Raw genomic sequence first — 20991 nt, 5'->3', positions numbered from 1 at the left:
TACTAAGCTTCTTTCTTTTTCAAATTTGCTTAAAAATGCACCATTTTCCATCTCTTTTTCAAAATTTTCTTCGACTGGTAACTCCACCCAACCCCCCCCCCCCGTATAACAGACAGGCTCGCTCGCCATCGTGCCCTCATCAGGAAATTTTTACGGCTCACCACTTTCAAATGTCTCCAGCCGCCACTGGATTTGTGAGCTTTAAGCTCTCTCCATAGGGCAGCCACTTAAAGCTCCTGGGTATTTCACATTCTTTAGACTGGGTAACGGCATTAAGCGCTTGGGTATTTCACCTCATCTAGATGAGGTAACCATTTAAAGGCCCTTGGCTCTTTTACGTTCTCAAAATCGGGCAACCACCTAAGGCAATTGGTTATGGTGTTTCCTCTTGGTTGAGAAGGTTCCTGGTTTTTGGGTATTACTTAGAGTGAGCAACCACTTAAGCCATATATTTGTATTACATTCCATAGGTTAGCAATTCCAAAGAGCATTTATGTATGGGACATCTCTAGATTGGATAGCCACTTCAGACACTTCGTGCCAGATGCACTAAAGAACTTTTCGATTGCAAACCATACGATTCGAAAAATTGCTGGGTTTGTGACTGCAAAATCCCCATTTGTTATGTAGAAAACTCATTTAATGAGTTGTTAAAGTTGTTTGGACACATAAAATGGTTATTTTGACCCATATCAAATTACGGTTTGGAAGGGACGTGAAAGAGGTGTTCCTTCCAAGCTGGGATTTGGTATGCATGGCATGTGTCTATTGGTTGCCACCACAAACCATTGACTAATTATCAACTCCACAAAGGAGGTGGTTACTGATTTGCAAAGTAGTCCCAAAAGGAATTGGGTTCAAGTTTCCTTTTTGAAAAAATGCAAACACAGATGGTGGTCTTCTGTTCCTTGCAGGAAGCCATTTTTTTTGTTTATAGCCAATTACAGGAGTAAAAAATTGCAACCTGCCTCATTAATTTTGAATAGGCAAGTTGTCCTGTAACCAAATGGTGGTTTTATGAAATGAGCCAACAGCAAATAAAGTTGGCTCTCAAATCCAAACACTCCAGTTGACATCTTTGACACTACACGAAAAGGGACCACAGAGGGTAACCATCACAAATAGGCGAATAACAATAAGGAGGGTCAATGGGGAATATTTAGTGACCATACAATGATATCATCCCCTGTACCGTAATTATAACAAAAAATACCAGTAGGTCAAAGAAAACGGTAAACTGTCTGAAACTATGTGTTGGTTAGGGAACAGTCACAAAGTTCATATTGAAATGATACGTGGTGACCATCAAATGATTCCCATCAGATACCCGTCCTGTACCGCCCTACATCATTTGGGATCCTTCAGCCGAAGGAAGTGATGTACAACCACTGAAGACAATCCACACCCAACAATAAACCGCAGAAACATGTTGACCTTTAATCCATCTGAGTAGTTATTTGTATAAACACTACCTTGCACTGTTTTTATTGTTGGGTGTGGATAGGATACAATTAAAATATATTTTTTTCCACTTCCACAACCCAACCTTAAATCACTCACTTTTCAAGCACTGTTACTTTAACACACTTTTTGCACTGCGAGTCAGTTTACCCTCCTTATGCCACACAAATTAAGCTACCGCATTTGAGTTCCTTTCCACTTGATTGGGTTACAGTTCACCTAATCTTCAGTGGTTGTACATCACTTCCTTCGGCTGAAGGATCCCAAATGATGTAGGGCGGTACAGGACGGGTATCTGATGGGAATCATTTGATGGTCACCACGTATCATTTCAATATGGACTTTGTGACTGTTCCCTAACCAACACATAGTTTCAGACAGTTTACCGTTTTCTTTGACCTACTGGTATTTTTTGTTATAATAACCATCACAAATAGCCTACACAAATACAGTCCTAAAGACACTACTATTCTGCCATCAGAGCCTTTTACAGGCTGTAGCTTGAGGGGCTAACACCACCCGCATCAACGCCTGACCTCCTGGACCAACGCCAGCGATGATGAAACACGCAAAACCATGACCTCCGTCCACTCAGGATCGCCGGCAGACCCCTGCCCACACCACATTTTCAACAATACCGACGCAGCCATCGCACCCCAACTGCGGAAAGTAATCAACATCTCCCCCGAGACTGCCACATTCCCGGAATGCTGGAAGCATGACGAGATCAACGCCCTTCTCAAGAAACCCAAGGCGGACCCCAAGGACCACAAGACCTTCCGGTCCATCTCCCTGCTCTCGTTCCCAGCGAAGGTCATCAAGAAAATCGTCAACACGCAACTGGCCCGCTACCGCGAGGACAACAACATCCTAGACCTTTCCCAGTCCGGATTCCGGAGAAAGCACAGCACCGAGACAGCCCTCATCGCCGCCACAGACGGCATCAGGATCCAACTCGACGACGGTGAAACCTCTGCCCTCATCCTCCTGGACCTGTCAGCCGCCTTCGACACGGTCTGCCACAGCACACTAAAGACACGCCTCCAAGAAGCCGGAATCCAAGAGAGGGCCCTGGACTGGACCACATCCTTCCTCTCCGGCAGGACCCAGAGCGTCCGGCTTCCCCCATTCCGCTCCGAAGCCACTGACATCACCTGCGGCGTACCCCAAGGATCCTCCCTCAGCCCTCAGCCCGACGCTGTTCCACATCTACATGGCCCCCTTCGCCTATGTTGCCCGCCAACACGACCTCACCATCATCTCCTACGCCGATGATACCCAGCTGATCCTCTCCCTCACCAAGGACCCACACACCGCTAAAACCAACCTGCACGAAGGAATGAAGGCCGTCGCCAAATGGATGAATAACAGCCGACTGAAGCTGAACTAGGACAAGATGAAGGTCCTCACCCTCGGACCCACCCTCTCATCCTGGGACGACTCATGGTGGCCGACCACGCTAGAAACAGCAACTATTCCCATCGACGACGCACGCAACCTAGGAATCATACTCAACTCCTCCCTCTGCATGGCGAATCAGGTCAACGCTGTCTCCTCCTCCTGTTACAAAACCCTCCGCATGCAGTAACCCAGGCCCTCGTCAGCAGCAGGTTGGACTACGGCAACGCACTCTACGCAGGAGTACCGGCCAAACACCTACAACAACTGCAATGCATCCAAAACGCCTCTGCCCGACTGATCCTCAACATCCCTCACCGCAGCCACATCTCACCCCACCTGAGGAACCTACCCTGACTCTCCGTCGAGAAGAGGATGACCTTCAAGCTACTTACCCACGCACACAAATCACTACACAACACCGGACCAGCATACCTCAACAGCCGACTCAGCTTCTACACCCCCGCCCACCAGCTCAGTTCCACCGGCCTCGCCCTCGCCGTTGTACCCCGCATCCATCGAACAACCTCCGACAGCAGATCCTTCTCCTTCCTCGCCGCCAAGACCTGGAACATCCTCCCTTCCCACCTAAGGCAGACCCAAGACCTGCTCACCTTGAGAAGACTCCTCAAGACCTGGCTCTTCAAGCAGTAGCTGCACCCCTCCCCTCAGCTCCTTGAGACCCTCACGGGTATGTAGTGCGCTTTATAACTACTCTGATGGATTGATTGTTGGGTAACCTCGCACCGCAGGGTCTGCCATGACTCGTTTCACAAAAAACACAGTTGATGGACAGAATGCAGAACAATGTCTTACATTCACCCCAGTACAAAGATCGGGCCTAAATCCATCATTTTTTTGCACTCCACACCACCCTTGGTCAGACAATGGCTATATGCAAATCAGCCTTGACCCTGTGCCTCATGGGAACAGTCCAGTCCGAACTACCCAGCCATGTCTTTCCTAGACCGGAATCAAGCATCTAAGGACCGGTTCCTGGCTATCAGCCTTCTTCAGCCTGGCTAGCTTGACTCCAGTGATGTGGAGAGCCTGGGACTCACGTCTGAGCATACCCAGCCCACTCGGGGTGAAAATTGCAAAAAACACAGTTGATGGACAGAATGGAGAACAATGTCTTACATTCACCCCAGTACAAATATCTGGACCTAAATCCATCGTTTTTTTGCACTCCACACCACCCTAGGTCAGACAATGGCTATATCCAAATCAGCCTTGACCCTGTGCCTCATGGGAACAGTCCAACTTGAACTACCAAGCCATGTCTTTCCTAGACCGGAATCAAGCATCCAAGGTCCGGTTTCTGGCTATCAGCCTTCTTCAGCCTGGATAGCTTGACTCCAGTGATGTGGAGAGCCTGGGACTCACGTCTGAGCATTCCCAGCCCACTCGGGGTGAAAATTGCAAAAAACACAGTTGATGGACAGAATGTAGAACAATGTCTTACATTCACCCCAGTACAAAGATCTGGGCCTAAATCCATCGGTTTTTTGCACTCCACACCACCCTAGGTCAGACAATGGCTATATGCAAATCAGCCTTGACCCTGTGCCTCATGGGAACAGTCCAGCCCGAACTACCAAGCCATGTCTTTCCTAGACCGGAATCAAGCATCCAAGGACCGGTTTCTGGCTATCAGCCTTCTTCAGCCTGGATAGCTTGACTCCAGTGATGTGGAGAGCCTGGGACTCACGTCTGAGCATAACCAGCCCACTCGGGGTGAAAATTGCAAAAACACAGTTGATGGACAGAATGCAGAACAATGTCTTACATTCACCCCAGTACACAGATCTGTGCCTAAATCCATCGTTTATTTGCACTCCACACCACCCTAGGTCAGACAATGGCTATATGCAAATCAGCCTTGACCCTGTGCCTCATGGGAACAGTCCAGCCCGAACTACCAAGCCATGTCTTTCCTAGACCGGAATCAAGCATCCAAGGACCGGTTTCTGGCTATCAGCCTTCTTCAGCTTGGATAGCTTGACTCCAGTGATGTGGAGAGCCTGGGACTCACGTCTGAGCATACCCAGCCCACTCAGGGTGAAAATTGCAAAAAACACAGTTGATGGACAGAATGCAGAACAATGTCTTACATTCACCCCAGTACAAAGATCTGGGCCTAAATCCATCGTTTTTTTGCACTCCACACCACCCTAGGTCAGACAATGGCTACATGCAAATCAGCCTTGACCCTGTGCCTCATGGGAACAGTCCAGCCCGAACTACCAAGCCACAGCACCGCCGACTTCTGCATACCGAGCTATTACGCTCCCGATCCAGACGACTCTCCACGCTGGACAAGGCAGTACCGATTCCTTCTATGTTCATGGTATCTGCTGATCCGATGATTTGCCTGTTGTAATACCCAATTGCTTTAAAAGGCAGTGTAATATTTAAAGACAACAATGACTATATTTTTGTCCTGATGATGATGCCCCTCATTTAACTTAGGCATCGAAACGTCGTCGACCAAAAAAAAACCCTTATGCAATATGACATTTAAAATATTGTGAAATGCAATGGTGTGGTTATAACAATCTGTCTGTAACACTGACTACAAGTACACAGACATATTTTTGCTTTGCTCCTTTTACCATTCTGTTCGTTGTTTTGTCTGAATGTTGTGGGTCACGGCTGTGCCCACTTGTTATTAATGTGTTCATTCAGTTTTATCAAGAAAATTGTTAAATAAATTCCTTGTCCGGCTGGACAAAAGACATAACACTTATCAGGTGTGTGATTATTAGCTCAGTATACCATTGTGTCCACGAGTAGGGACCACTGTTTTTGTAGCATGATACTGCCCAAGGTCCCTATGGCATACCTTTTGGGTTCCCTTGTCTTTCCTAAACACACTCACTAATGCTTAGGCAGTTATGTAGAAGCAGTTCAATGCATTGACTCTTGTGGTGCATCCACCGCAGATTGTAAACAAGAAGATCTACATCAGTCAAACAAAAGGCAGAGACAGTAGTTCAAGGCTGACTTTAACTATATCACCAGGACCTTACAATAAAAGGAAAGAACAACACTTTTAAGTAGTGCTTGTGAACAGGGTGTGCGTGATAGAGGAGATTCTTTTTACAGAGATCCCCTTTATTGAAAAGTGCTGGCTGCATAATGTTTCCTTTGTCGTGTATACTGAGTGAGGTAAGGTTTGATCAGTTACCTCTCACTTCTGTCCTCCTCTTATGAAAATTCTATGCAATGCTGTTAATCAATCTTATTCTCCCTGCAGGGCTCTGGGGTCTGGTGAACAACGCTGGGATTGGAATGCCAATAGCTCCCAATGAGTGGCTGACACTGGACGACTTCAGGAAAGTGATTAATGTGAACCTGGTAGGGGTAATCGATGTAACTCTTGGCTTAATACCCCTTGTGAGGAAGGCTCGTGGGAGGATCATCAATGTGGCCAGTGGAGCTGGCAGGCTGGCCTCAGTAGGAGGCGGGTATTGCATTTCCAAATTTGGAGTTGAAGCTTTCTCTGACAGCTTGAGGTGAGAGTTTCCCAATACCATAATTTCCTGGCTACTTCCAGTAAAAAGATGTGGTTCTTCAAAATGTGAGCATGAAGATGATGCCACAAGAAGCTCAGAGATGTTCTGGAGCCTTTCTACCTGTGTGTGTCCAGCAAAAGACCAGCATAGGCACAGACTGGTAGATAAACATGGCTTCGGGCATCTCTCCATATTTTCCTGGTTGTATGGAGAACCTTGCAGTGTGAAAGGCGAGACTCTTCTGCAATTACTAAAGGGGAGTGAGGCATATTATGGGGGCATTTGTACATCTTCCCTTATCATGTATGTAACAAAAATAGAGTACTCTAGCCCCATGTCTGATATGGAACATTCGCTTGTCTTTGTCAATTTTGTTTCACCTGGAATGATTTTATATACAGATCTGCAGTTAATAAGGATGCTGGACCCTCATCCACATGTGCCAGCGTGCTTCATCATGGCGTATCTTCCTTACCCAAGACCAATGTCCAAGAAGGGCTCACTATGAGCTCCTATATTTGTTACGGTTAGGTGAGTCCCGCGACTGATGGGTATCCTCCGCTATTATCAAGTGATTTAACTAATTGCCTGGTGGTGCTACTGGTCACTTGATGAAGCCAAAGATAACCATTATTTTGTGGTAGGGAAAGCCATTCTTTCATTGCTGCCTCCTTAACACAAGGCTAAAAAACTACAATGGGTATTAGGACCTCCAACATCTTCCTTATGTAGCCAAGGTGTGACTCACTGCTTGTTCTCTCTACTTTTCCATGACTCTTCATAATAGGCCTGAAATAGTTAAACAAGAGTGAACCGTGGAAATGTAAATATCAGTTGGGCCCAATGTGAACATGAAGCACCACCAACAGCTGCCAGCATCTTCTGTAACCCAGGCAAAGGATGACAATCAACTATGATATTTCTGTTTAGAGAACGTAAATTGGCACTCAGAGGAAACAGAATGGCACAGAGCTTTTTATCCTGCACGGCGTGTGCGCGGAGTGGAGAAGCAGGACAGAAAGTCTGGTAGTTGCATAGTGCAGGTGGCGCAAGCATTATTGAATTGCCTACTGGGAACCACGCACATACCTTTTAATCCAGCGCGATGGGTGCGCGGAAAGTTGCAGCAGATCGGCATGTCTTTAGCCTAGTCACTGCATAGGGAAGTTGGCGAGGTGGCTCAGTGCAAGTAAGGCTCAGTGCAAGTAAGGCCCTGTGATTTCAACGTGCATACTCGCATATAAAATGCTTTATAAATGCTTTATAAAACAGAACAATATTGACACCTTCACACTTTTAGAGGGCATATAAGTAATTCCATGTGTATAAGGTGCACATAGTTGTCGACAGCGTTTCGATTCGTTTACCACATTGTACGGATCTCATCAAGACATGTAATGTATGCCTAATAGTAAGACAGCCTCAAGGAAAATACCAGAAAGCAAACGTAAGAAGAATTAGGAAGTAACGCATGTACTCGCATACATATATATTATTCACGTTCTGCGGGGGGGTCATTCTTCCGTATCTCCCTTAGTTGAGATTTCCCTGTTAAGCCTACCTTGGTTCTGTCCCACACTTGCGCCGTATGTATTATTCCCGATTTCGACGTGCACCGCCCGTGATTCTTTCCTCTGCCCCTGCATTTAGGTATCACACACTCAGCACTCCGTACTAGTCAATCTTACTCCAAGCCTACCCCCACCGAGTGCATGTCCACCAATTTCACGCTATGTATGCGAGTACATGCGTTACTTCCTAATTCTTCTTACGTTTGCTTTCTGGTATTTTCCTTCCCTTTCTCTCCTTAGGCAAATGAGGCTGTTTTACTATTAGGCATACATTACATGTCCTGATGAGATCTGTGCAATGTGGTAAACGGATCGAAACGCCGTGAACAACTATGTGCACCTTATACACATGGAATTACTTATATGCACTCTAAAAGTGTGAAGGTGTCAATATTGTTCTGTTTCATAATCTAAACTGTGCGATTAACAAGTTTATAGAATGCTAAGCTTTTGCCTATAAGCCCTTTTGTTTGTTTCCTTTTGATTGTTTCCCTTTTGGCTGTGTGATAAACTGGGTGCAGGCTTGTGCCCTGTCTTGCATACTGTGTGTGAATTATGTTTTACATTGACTGAAAAGTAAATACCAAGACCTCTGCCCGGCTGGGTATGTCATTTGCAATATAGTAACAACTTCGTCTATATTTATTGATTAAATATTAATGCTTGTGAGGGACCACTGTTGCCTTAATAGTATTGACTCCCAAGGTCCCTTGCTGACTCCTTTGGGTTCCCTTGTTGTCCTTAAAAAAAACTTGGTTGGTATTCCTGCACATAGAGCGTTATAGTTGCATAGGAGAGACTTCGTACAGTGCACGCTCTGAACTGATGCATTTCAAGGTGCTGTCATGTGTGATAATGAAGAAAGGAGAAGCATTGTGTTGCAGCATTTATAGCGCTTCTTAACCCAATTTGTGGCACAGAAGCACTTACCTACATGGTCAGCAAGCTATGGCATGCAGGGTCTGTGGTTGGAAGCGTTTTCTTTGGTTTGTGATCCTATGTGGGAAGTGTTTCCATGTCTTGTGTGATGTACACCAAGGTGCAGTTACAGTGGCGTAGCTAGGAGGGGTGGGCGAACCACCCCAGGGGCTACTGTTTTGGAGACGGCAAGCGCGGCTCTTGTGGCCCGTTGCGGCGGCCTTTATGATTTATTTGGGGACACTCACTGTCTGACACTTTGTCAGTCAGTGCCCCCAGCCCCCAAATAAATTATAAAGGTTGCCGCAGCGGGCCACCAGTGCCGCACCTGCGCCACAGTTTGAAGTGAAAGCAAACTCACCTGTTTGCAACTGCTGCCTGCAGCGCACGCGCGCTCCACGCACGTTGCACGCATGGTGTTGTGGTGTGCGTGCGAGTAGCGACCGGGTCACCCCAGACAGACGCTCCTGGGCAATGTCAACCTCCCGCGCACATACAAGGACTAATGCGGGCACGAGTCACAGGTCCCGGATGCAGGGGGGCATCAAGCGGGCAGCATTTCAAATGTTTGTGAACTGCACGACATCCTGGACTCGGGTACCAGCCTCGAACTATTCGACCCTGTCCCGGTATTTCAAGCCCTGCTGACTTCGCATGTCTGCTGCTCCCCTCATCCGTGAAACTAGGGGTGGGACAATTGCGAAGGGCACCAAAAGGTGAACCATACAAAAAGGATTAAACAGGTGAGACTTGATTGTTCCTCTTAACTACATCTCGTCACAAGCAGCCAAATGTGTAGTGACTGAAGCAGATGGAACTAAACTCCAGTAAGACTTTACCTCCTAAATAAATCCCTTTGTTCCAAATTAGATCTTCACAGTGACCTCGTGAATCAGTAGCCATTTTTTTTATTTCTGCGAGGCCATCAGGCAGTAGAGGAATGTTTGGGGTACTGCGGAGCAATATGAATCAGCAAAATATTTATATACAAGTAAAATGTATCCTTCTACTTTCATTCACTTCCAAACTAATGCTTGAAATGATGTTAACATTTAGCATGACATATATAGAATGTAAAAATCGTATTCCTGTTCCCTCGAGTAGGTATTGAAAGGACAAACATCGAATGACCATAAAAGAGCGCTAATTCAATTAAACTTCACGGGAGTCACTCGAGCAAATTGACCATTGTGATCAATCATTCTTAGCATCAAATAAATTATGATTTTTACTGCACCAGGCATAAACTTACAAGTTCCCTGTATAAGAAATGACCCTGATGGTCATTTTAAAGTATTGCCATTTTAATGATCATGTTCAGGAGTCAGTACGTGTGATGGTATGTTTTAAAGAAAACATTTCTGTGCAGTGCCATATGTATTTTTTAGAGTAGCATATGTATTTTTTAGACTACTCTTACAGCCTGCTGCACAACACGCACTAGTGCAAGTACTCTTAGATAGCGCTGGCTTTTTAAGGCTCACTCTCTCAAAAAGTATATATATTTGAAATAAAACTGCCTACAGCCGAGTTGTGACCCCTAGGCTATGTGTAATTTAATCAATCTTTTCTCCTGAGGCTTGCATGCACCCCTATGCTTAATTGTGTCTCAATGTTAATTGATTAGACCTGCAATGCAACGTAGCTTCAGCCTCAGGTTGTTAATAAATAACGGTCGGCGCCGCACACCCTGCTGTTATGAGCGAATTAATTTTTATCAAATTCCTCAATGTGTCTTTTTGAGATAAATTACAGTCTGCAGAGTGTTTTTGACCTCTTGGCTATGCATGTACCCTTCCATTTCCAGTACTTTTCTGCCTTTTTGAAAATTTCTTACAGTTCTCTTTGCTCAAATGGGTGTAATTTCTGATATTTATGTTTCCGTTGTTTTTATTGCTTGATTTTCCTTGCGAAAAAAGTGTCACACTTAGCAATCTGAAACCTTGGCAACTATGCGTTCCTTTATATCCGGACAGCTGTTGTTACCTGTACTTCCGGTGCCAGCTGCGCCCCTCCACGTGCACAAACCATGAGCCGAACATTGCAGGCATTGCCCTTCAACTGCAGAAACGTAGACATGGCTGCCGGTTTTACAGTGGGGTGTCGGAGAACATTCCACAAAGTATAGAACCCTGCGAATGCTTTTAATTTCTACGTTTTTATTTCTTTATTTGAAATTTTATACCACACGTAGATGACGTTAAAGTACTCCACAGTTAATTTTTTACAAAAAAATGTGAGAATTGATTCCAAATATTAAACATACATATTTACAAAGAAATGATCAAGATGACGTCAGAGCTTTTTGCAATTTGTAGATACATATTCTGAGAAATGCATCCAAGTCATACAAATCCATGTTAGCAAACATGTGTTGTCTTATAGTGAACGTTAAGTCGTCAGTTTGTTCTTCACGCTAAAATATTTGATTTAAGAATTGCACTGCATATGTGGCGGTGCAGGTGCTAGAGAGAGCTGCAATTAAATGTCACAAACGTAAGTGTTAGTATGGTGGCAGTCTGTGTGTTCTCCTTTGTACTGCCGGTCACCACTGTGTAGCCTTGGACCGTGGCATGTATGTGCATGTAACTTGCATGATCGAGGTAACTATTAGCGGCGATACTACGTGTCTCTCGGTCCTTTTTCCCCAGCCCCCTCCCCCCTCCCCAGGGGAGGCAATCTGAGGGATAGCCCCGGGCCACAAGCTCTAGCTACGCCTCTGTGCCGTTATCATGTTTTGGGACGCACCAGTGTGGTGGATTATGAGGGGTGAGACAGATATACCGTTTATGATTTTTAGTCTTCTGACCGCTTTGAACAGCTCTAAAGGTCCCACCCGTATTTTTTTGGGGTGATTGTAGTAGTCTGCTTAGCAGTCTGAGCTGGTTACTACTTAGTTCAGGATTGCACAGTTTGTTCAAAAGGGGAGCTAGGATTGATCCCAGGGTTTCGAAGGTCAATGAGGCTTTTAAACAACAATTATCTGCCATCAACCACACAACACTAATATTGGGCCTTTATCTCCCAATAGGCTGCCCTTTGGTCCGTTTCAGTCATGAGAAAGACCCGCTATGGTGTATAGTCAATAACACTTGAACACAGGGTTGAAAAGTTGATGAAAATACATTATGTCAGCTATCCTTGGAATATGGAATGAAGATATAAGGATACACTGTACAAAAAAAATGTTGGGATATTTTGATTATGTGGTTCCAAGGCCTCGTGTTTGTGTATGTGATCACTGGGAGATTTTTGATTTTCACTATGTACATGTTGATGTGATCTATTGTTCTTTATGTTTTCTGGGCAGCCATTGAAAAGAGAAATATAAAAAGATATATATATATCATATATCAGGCTAAACTTCCTTCGCTGCACTCAAAGGAATCGACCGCACTCTGGTGGTTGAAGTCAAACGGGTTTATTTTCTGTGTAAATCAGCAAACAGGAAGCGTTTCGGCATCGCGCCATTTTCTCACTGGTAACGCACGACATATTGTACAACATTTAAATAATAAAGTTATCTGACATTGTATGCATCCGATGATTTTTTTGTCAAAAAGAGGGAGGAGAGGTGATCATTTGATCAATGGACACTAATTACCACTCAGGTTGGTGGAAGGTCCAGTCACAGCGTGTGCCCGTATCTGAGAATACAACAAAAAGGAGTTGCCGGACTGTTCCTATGTATGACTAAGGGAAGATCTAACTGGCGTGACCAAAGGTGTAAGAGTAACACCCTGGGGCATCCATTTTGTTGGATGGATTTGCCTCACACACCCAGAAGGGTGTCATGCTTCATCATCGGCGGTTGCTCCTCGTCGGGGAGGCGGTGCAATCCCCGACGGGCTCACCTCAAAGAGGGGCTCTTTGGCGGAGATCTTTTATCCAACAGCCTTATGGTGAGGTGTGGGTGTGTGGGCAGGGTGGTGTGTGGTAGTGAAAAGGGATGTTAAAATGTAGCTAAGGGTACCAGAATTAACTTTATTCTGGGGGTCCCCTGGCTGCAATTAAAAACAGGGGGCTAGCTCACTAGGTGTCAACGAGTAAGGTCAGGTGACCCTAGATGGGGCTAGGGGTGAAGATGGTCGACATGTTTCTCGCAATGGGTAATAGTTACCCGCGATTCATCAGGACCTATAAAAAGGTGAACAACAACATGCTGGTGTCATGTGTGAAGTGGTGTGTGTATTACCTCTGTGGGATTTGTCCTATGCCTCTAAGTTAAGAACTAACAGCCACCAGAGGGGTCGGCGGGATTAGACATCAAGGATGAGTCCCTGGGTCAAAACTCCAATCTCTTGTGTCCTGGCTTCTTGACCTACCCTTCTCCGCCGAGGTAGGTCAAGAAGCCAGGACACAAGAGATTGGAGTTTTGACCCAGGGACTCATCCTTGATGTCTAATCCCGCCGACCCCTCTGGTGGCTGTTAGTTCTTAACTTAGAGGCATAGGACAAATCCCACAGAGGTAATACACACACCACTTCACACATGACACCAGCATGTTGTTGTTCACCTTTTTATAGGTCCTGATGAATCACGGGTAACTATTACCCATTGCGAGAAACATGTCGACCATCTTCACCCCTAGCCCCATCTAGGGTCACCTGACCTTACTCGTTGACACCTAGTGAGCTAGCCCCCTGTTTTTAATTGCAGCCAGGGGACCCCCAGAATAAAGTTAATTCCGGTACCCTTAGCTACATTTTAACATCCCTTTTCACTACCACACACCACCCTGCCCACACACCCACACCTCACCATAAGGCTGTTGGATAAAAGATCTCCGCCAAAGAGCCCCTCTTTGAGGTGAGCCCGTCGGGGATTGCACCGCCTCCCCGACGAGGAGCAACCACCGATGATGAAGCATGACACCCTTCTGGGTGTGTGAGGCAAATCCATCCAACAAAATGGATGCCCCAGGGTGTTACTCTTACACCTTTGTTCACGCCAGTTAGATCTTCCCTTAGTCATACATAGGAACAGTCCGGCAACTCCTTTTTGTTGTATGCATCCGATGATGTCATTTCCGAATAAATCATGGAAATCAATGATGTACTACAATTCATTCATTTACGTGGCGGCCATCTAATCATGTGTCTCTACATTCAAAGTGGATTAGCAGAAAATAACAAAATTAAGGCCTCAATCGGCAATTTTAATCCATTATTGAAAAGGAAGAAAAGAAAGTATATACAATCTTTGTCTCTTTCAGTCCATCACACTTCATAGTCCAAATATATACACTCTTAGTTCATCATGTATATGCACTTATTTATATAAGCTAAACTGTACAGTAATTCGTGCTTTAGCATATCTCTGTGCATTCTCTTAATCTAATTTTCATATTAATGTCAAGAAGAAGGTTAGTTAACAAATAAAACAGCATAGTAATAAATTATACTTCTGCTTCTGGTCAAACTGAAAATTTAGCCTTGAATGGGCTTTTGTGCGGACCAAGTGTGAGGAAATAGAAACATGAAAAAAATTAAGATTTTTTTTAAAATAAAAGCAAATTAGAGGATCTGCAAGTTGTCAATTTAATCAACTGAAAGGAGGACAAAAAGAGACACTGCTAACCTAAGTGGATAGATAACTCCTTTTCTGTGTTCAGACCTAAGGGTGTCCTGGTTTGGAGATCTATATTAAATCTTGATTCTAATCTTTGTAGCTGTGTTTCTCTGTCTCCCCCACAGTCTTTAATAGGGATATGATCGAGACAGAAGAATCGGAGGAGGTTACGGTCACTCTGATGTTCTTTGGCAAAACGCCTTGCAACAGGAAAATTAGGGTCTTTGTGCTCTATAGCTCTCGCATGTTCTAATATCCTTCTCTTTACGGGATGTATTGTGCTACCGATATAAGACAATTTACAGGGGCACTCCAAACAGTATACACAATACGGTGTTGTACATGTAATGAATTTGCTGATCTTTTTACATATATCTCTGCCTGGTATTTGATAATTAGTGACTTTGGAACTGATTCTACATGCTTTGCAGCGATGACATGGGAAGAATCCAGTAAGATTACCCAATCTAGATGTTCTTCGGACGGGGTCAAAATGACTATGTACAAGCAGGTCTCTCAATGAGCGATTTCTTTTGTACGTTATTTTGGGGTAATCTGATATGTCAGTTCCAATAGTGTTATCTGACTTCAGGTTATGCCAGTTACGTGAGAGTACCTGATGGATTTGTCTAGAATCCTGCGGAAAAAGTTGTAATAAAACGGAGAGTACTTTGATCATTATTCTCTGATGTATGTTTGTCCTTTAAAAGGCACGATCTAGATATTCTCTGAACTTTTTCAAAAGATTTCAATAGGATCTGCCCTGAATATCCTCTTATTTTGAATCTTTCCATTGATTTCTGTGCCGATTTCTCAAAGTCATTGTCTAGTGTACAGTTTCTTTTCAAGCGTTGTAATTCCCCATACGGAATACTACTCTTTAGAGGTCTTGGATGGCAGCTGTTGGCTTCCAGAATGGAGTTGCCTGCTGTGTTTTTACGGTATAGTGAGGTAAAAATGTTACCTTCCCTGATTGAGACTTTGAGATCTAAAAAGTTAACTTCAGTGTCACTTATTTGGCCGCTAAAGTGTAAATTCACTGCATTGTCATTCAGATGTGTAATATATGCCTCTGCTTCAGCCCTAGGACCTTTCCAAAAAATAAAAAAGTCATCAATATACCGGTGCCACCCGATAATTGATGAGACCCAATGTTGATTTTCTTCGGTCTAGGCAACCTGCTTCTTCCACCAGCCTACAAACAAGTTCGCATAGTTGGGGGCGAAGCAGGTTCCCATCAGCTGTCCCTCTAATCTGTCTGAAGTATTGCTTTTGATATTAAAAATTGTTGTTATTAAGACAGAAGGTCACAAACTCAGTCAGCATCTCATTATGTAATGCATGTTTCAATGATTGACTTTTCAGAAAATATTGCACTGCTTGTATGCCCTGATGGTGTGATATGCACGTGCACTGTCCTGTGACATCCAAAACAATCATAAGCATATCAGGTTCCCATGTGATGTCTGCAATTGTCCTGATAAAATCTGTGGTGTCCCGTATATATGAAGGCAGAGCCCCCAGGGACCCTCAGGATTCAAGGGGACTTTATCTCCCAACTTAAAAACGCCACAGGCGCGTTTGCACAGTGGTGAAGGGAGGGGGTGGGTTCTGAGGTGACATGTGTGCAAACACGCCCTGTGGCGCGTTTTAAGTTGAGGAATTAATTCCCCTTCAATCCTGAGGGCCCCTGGGGGCCAACTAGCCTACCAGGTATCCCCAGTAAGCGCCACAGGCCTGCGTTGCAGAGAGGTGGTCCAGGCCACGCCCCTTTTTACGCCTCTCTGCAACGCAGCTCTGTGGCGCTCTCTTGAGGTACCTTGTGAGCTAGTTGGACCCCAGGGACCCTCAGGATTCAAGGGGACTTTATCCCCAACTTAAAACGTGCCACAGGGCGCGTTTGCGCAGTGGTGAAGGGAGGGGGCGGGGCCTGAGGTGACATGTGTGGAAACTCGCTCTGTGGCCGTTTTAAGTTGGGGAATTCATTCCCCTTCAATACAGAGGGCACCTGGTGGCCAACTAGGCCACCAGGTACCTACAGTAAGCCCACAGGCCTGCGCTGCAGAGAGGTGGTCCAGGCCACGCACCTTTTTACACCTCTCTGCAAAGCAGCTCTGTGGTGCTTGCTGGAGGTACCTAGTGGGCTAGTTGGACCCCACGGACCTCAGCGTTCAAGGGGACTTAATCTCCCAATGTAAAACGGGCCACGGGGTGCGTTTGCACAGTGGTTAAGGGAGGGGGCGGGCCTGAGGTGACATGTGTGCAAACACGCCCTGTGGCACGTTTAAAGTTGGGGAATTAATTCCCTTTCAATCCTGAGGCCACTGGGGGCCAACTAGCCCACCAGTTGCTTCCAGTAAGCGCCACTGCTCTGCTAACCCATGTATTTAGTCAGACACTTTGAATTATTCACTTAAACAGACAGTCAGACAGCTACTAAATCCTCCATCTAGACAGTTATATATCCACTCAATCTTCAATACAGATCGGTATACATATAATACATATTTAAATTTCAAACAAAACCACATTCACTGGGTGATGTCATCAGTGAAGTAATTTGAGATGTCATCAGTGATGTCACTGACCATGTCATGAATGATGTAATATGTGACATCATCAGCAGTGCATTGCGGGCGCGCGAGTTATAGTTAGCAGATTAGCAGAACTAACTATAACAGAGGAATTTCACTGGCTTTGTACAAGTGAAATGTCCAGCTAACTATAACACCCCTGAAACCTATGGTTGTTTCAGTGAATATAGATATATATATATGTGATCAAGCCTCTGGAGAGAGGCGAAACGCGTCATGGCGGGCATGCTGGCGATCTTATGCACAAAATAAAAGCACAGAAATAATCAGCACCAGACCTGGGTTTTGCTCAACGTCATTTTTCTCCTGCTAAAACAATGGCTGGATAAGTGTTTGCGTGTGGCGAGAAACTTTTATATATATATATATATATATACATATATATATATATATATATATATATATATATATATATGGTGGTGTGGGGAAAACTGCCAGTCTTGGGACATCACATGATGTGCTGAGAGGCCCCGTTACTGAATGGGCCCTCACAGAGGACTCCAACACCCATAATGCAGCAGCTTAGAGGGAGGAGCGCGAGGTGCTCAGCAGTCCCCAAGGCGGAGGAGGGGCAAGAAATCACCTGATGGGAAGTGGTCATAGCAGACATCTTTAAATCAACTGACCCCCAAGAAAACGAAAAGCCACAGAAACAGGCACTGATGAAGCTAATTGAAAGCAGAAACGCGTCTGCCGAGCGTTTCTTTGGACTTTGCACACAGAGCGTTTTAATATTAATAAAGCCTTTTCCAGTCTATCCCGGAGCTGTGTCGCACTCTTTTCTCACCTGAAGGGAGCCTAGTCTGTATATATATATATATATATATATATATATATATATATATATATATATATATATATATCTACAGGTACTGGATCCCACCAAATAGAAGGAACCTGTTTCCTTCTATTTGGTGGGATCCAGTACCTGTAGACATTGAGGTAGCGGCTGCTACTACCGACGGCATCAACGTTGGCTGGTCGAGGGTCGTTCAAGCAGCAGAGTGAACGTGATATATATATATATATATATATATATATATATATACACAAACACACACACATATGTGTTTAGATATATGAAAAATAACATATTTAAAACATAATTTGGTGTTTGTGGTGTGTCAGTGGTTGTAAGATATTATTTTATTGAAAGAATTGTGTCATTTGAGTCAGGAGAAGGGATAACTTAGAGGCCCTTCTAGCGTTAAATGTTTAATGAAAAACATTAATTACAATTCCCCTTGAGGAAATTTCTTTTATCCCAATAGAACTGTTTGTAGGTCACAGATGTAAATATCAGTCAGATTCCATGTGATATAAAGTTCTCTTCAATGAGATCACATTAAAAGGCACATAAGTGTTTAATAGCATCAATTCCAATGAAGCAATGACCTCAACATTCCAAACGAACAAGTTACTTCGACAAAGCCTTAACTAGTAGAGACTCTATTTAGCCACAGATCCCTTACCTTCAAATATTGCCCAATCGTTACACTGCATCCGGAAAATCTTGAGCAGTACCTCTGCTCACCGTTAGGTGGTGCTGAATGGCTCTGCATCAGTGTCGTCAGCGTTGTTCGCAATGGTTGTGACATGTGCGGTTCCTATGTAGGCACCACCCCAGAGTGCTGACCTCACTTTCTATGTGACAGTTTCCATGCCAGAAGCATGGAGGCACGCCAAGATATGGTGACGAGTGTGCGAAATCTACGGGCCGACAAGGCCATTTTTAGGCAGAGAAGTTACGCTTGTTTATCCATCCGGGGGGTGGGTGGTCAAAAAGTGATCTGCGGCTAGATAGAGTCTCTACCAGATAAGGTGTTACTGAAGGTGTTCATTTCATAAAAACTTGTAGCTGCAGATTCCTTGCCTTGGAGTAGATACCAAAGCAATCCCTCACTAAAAGTGGGCCTGCTGGGAAACTCAAACCAAATAGTCCTGGAGGAACGAACAGGCTAAGTACCCGCCATGACAGATCTGACTGTCAAGGCAGAAGTGTTTAGTAAATGTGTGGAGAGATTCCATATAGCATCCTGACAGATATCCAGAACAGTGACTCTGTGAGCTAACGCAATGGTTACAGCTTTGGGCCTGTAGAATGAACTTGCAAGCCCTCAGGAGATTTATTCTTTGCCAGTATGTAGCATTTCCTAATGCATTGTACAATCCATCTGAAGGTGGTCCGCTTCTGCCCTGCTTTCCCTTTCTTTGTACCGGTGAACCCCACAAAGAGTTCATCATCTACCCAATGTTATTTGGTGCGATCGAGGTAAAAGGGAAACACTCTTTTCGGGTGCAGACAGTGAGTCTCTATGCTATTTGGAGGGGTGTGGTGGAGCACAAAATGCTGGCGTTGTGATGCTTTGGCCAACATGGAAAAGTGTTGCTACCTTTGGTAAGAAATAGGCAAGGGTGTAGAGAACCAGTTTATCTGGGAAGAGGCTGGTGTATGGAGGTTGAGCAGCTAGAGCCGGTAACTCACTGACCTGCCTGGTCACCAAGAAAACTGCCTTGAGAGACAAGAGTTGGAAAGGACCTATGCATGGATTTGAATGGGGAACACATCTGGTAGGACAAAACCAAATTAACGTCCCATTGAGGCATAACAAAAGGATTCAGAGGGAACATGTGTTGAAGACCTTTCAGGAAACATGTCACAACAGGTGACTTGAACAGGAAGTATTGATTGGGCAACCGCAAGAAAGGTGATATGGCTGAAAGATACCCCTTAACTTGTGCCTAGAGCAAGGCCTTGCTGGGCTAAGGTCAAAACAACACTTCAGGCAAGGGTTCAGATAGTGGATCACTATGTTTGTCAGTGCACGGAGCCAGAAACTTGTTCCAACAGCAGGCATACACAATCTTTGTCGTTGGACACCAGGAAGCCAAGATGATGTCACAGACATCAGGACGGAGGTTGAATACCCTCAACCGCCATGCATAAATGTGGAGCGTGTGCAGGTTCAGGTGCATAATCCTGCCCTGTTGCTGTGACAAGAGATCCTCCCAAAGGAGCAGCCTGATTGGAGGAGAGATGCTCATGCACAGGAGTTCTGGAAATCATGTTCGCTTTGCCCCATCCAAAGCTACAACAATCACTTGGGCCCGGTTGGTTCTGATTTTCTTGAGATATATGGGGAGAAGAGGTATCGGCGGACAGTATAGAGAGAGTATAGGAGTACCATATTCCAGTCTAGTCAGAATGTGTCGGAGAGTGGAGCCACTTTGGAAACCTTAGCATGCAAAAGTGCTGTCATTGTGCGTTCTTGGCAAGTAGACCTAGCCAAGATTCTACCCAGTCCTGAAAGAGACTTTGAGCCACCTACAGAAGCAGCTGTCATTCATAGTCCATGAGGCAACAACGACTGAGTTTGTCAACCCTGGTTTTTAGGGATCCTGCCAGGTGCTGCACATCCAGGAAAATGCCCTGATATTCCAGCAAGGTCCAGAGGCACTGAGCCCCCTGACACAAGGCTCATGACTTCACCCCACCCTTTGTTGCAGTACAACATGGACCAGGACCAGTTTTCCTTTTGATGGAGGGCAGGAAAGCTTTCAATGACATGTGAATTGCCCTCAGCTCTAGAAGACTGATGTGGAGCTGAGTCTCCGCTGGAGACCAGAGGCCTTTGATCTCCACCTCTCCTAGATGGCCTCCCCATTCCAGAAGCAATGTATTTGGCACCACTGTCAGCTATCAGTGGGGAAGGAAAGGGGTCTGCCACTGACCCAATCTCAGATCAGTAGCCATCACTGGAGATCATGTGCAGTCTCCTCTGACATCTTACTGGAAAGATTTCCTTTGTGCTGTGTGTACTGCAACTTCAGATCCCACTGCAGGGCCTGCATGTGCTACCTGGCATGTTTCACCAAAAGGAGGCCATCAGAGCCAGCAGCCTCAGAATCAACCTTACTGAGATTCAGGACTGAGGCTGAAACATCAGGTTCATAGGCCA

General features: G+C 45.0%; 1 protein-coding gene across 1 annotated transcript in view; it reads left to right on the top strand.

Moving 5' to 3' along the window:
- LOC147749100 (retinol dehydrogenase 7-like) overlaps positions 1-20991 on the top strand; it is a 294855-nt gene that overhangs the window by 235148 nt on the left and 38716 nt on the right. The window contains exon 3 of the mRNA XM_086966186.1: positions 6119-6377. Coding sequence (XP_086822312.1) covers positions 6119-6377 — 259 coding nt within the window. The remainder of the gene's footprint in view (positions 1-6118; positions 6378-20991) is intronic.

The sequence above is a fragment of the Lissotriton vulgaris genome, chromosome 1_1, assembly GCF_964263255.1.
Source record: "Lissotriton vulgaris chromosome 1_1, aLisVul1.2, whole genome shotgun sequence".
Lineage (NCBI taxonomy): Eukaryota > Metazoa > Chordata > Amphibia > Caudata > Salamandridae > Lissotriton > Lissotriton vulgaris.
Note: the sequence above shows the minus strand (reverse complement) of the source record. Positions and strands in the feature narration are given on the sequence as shown.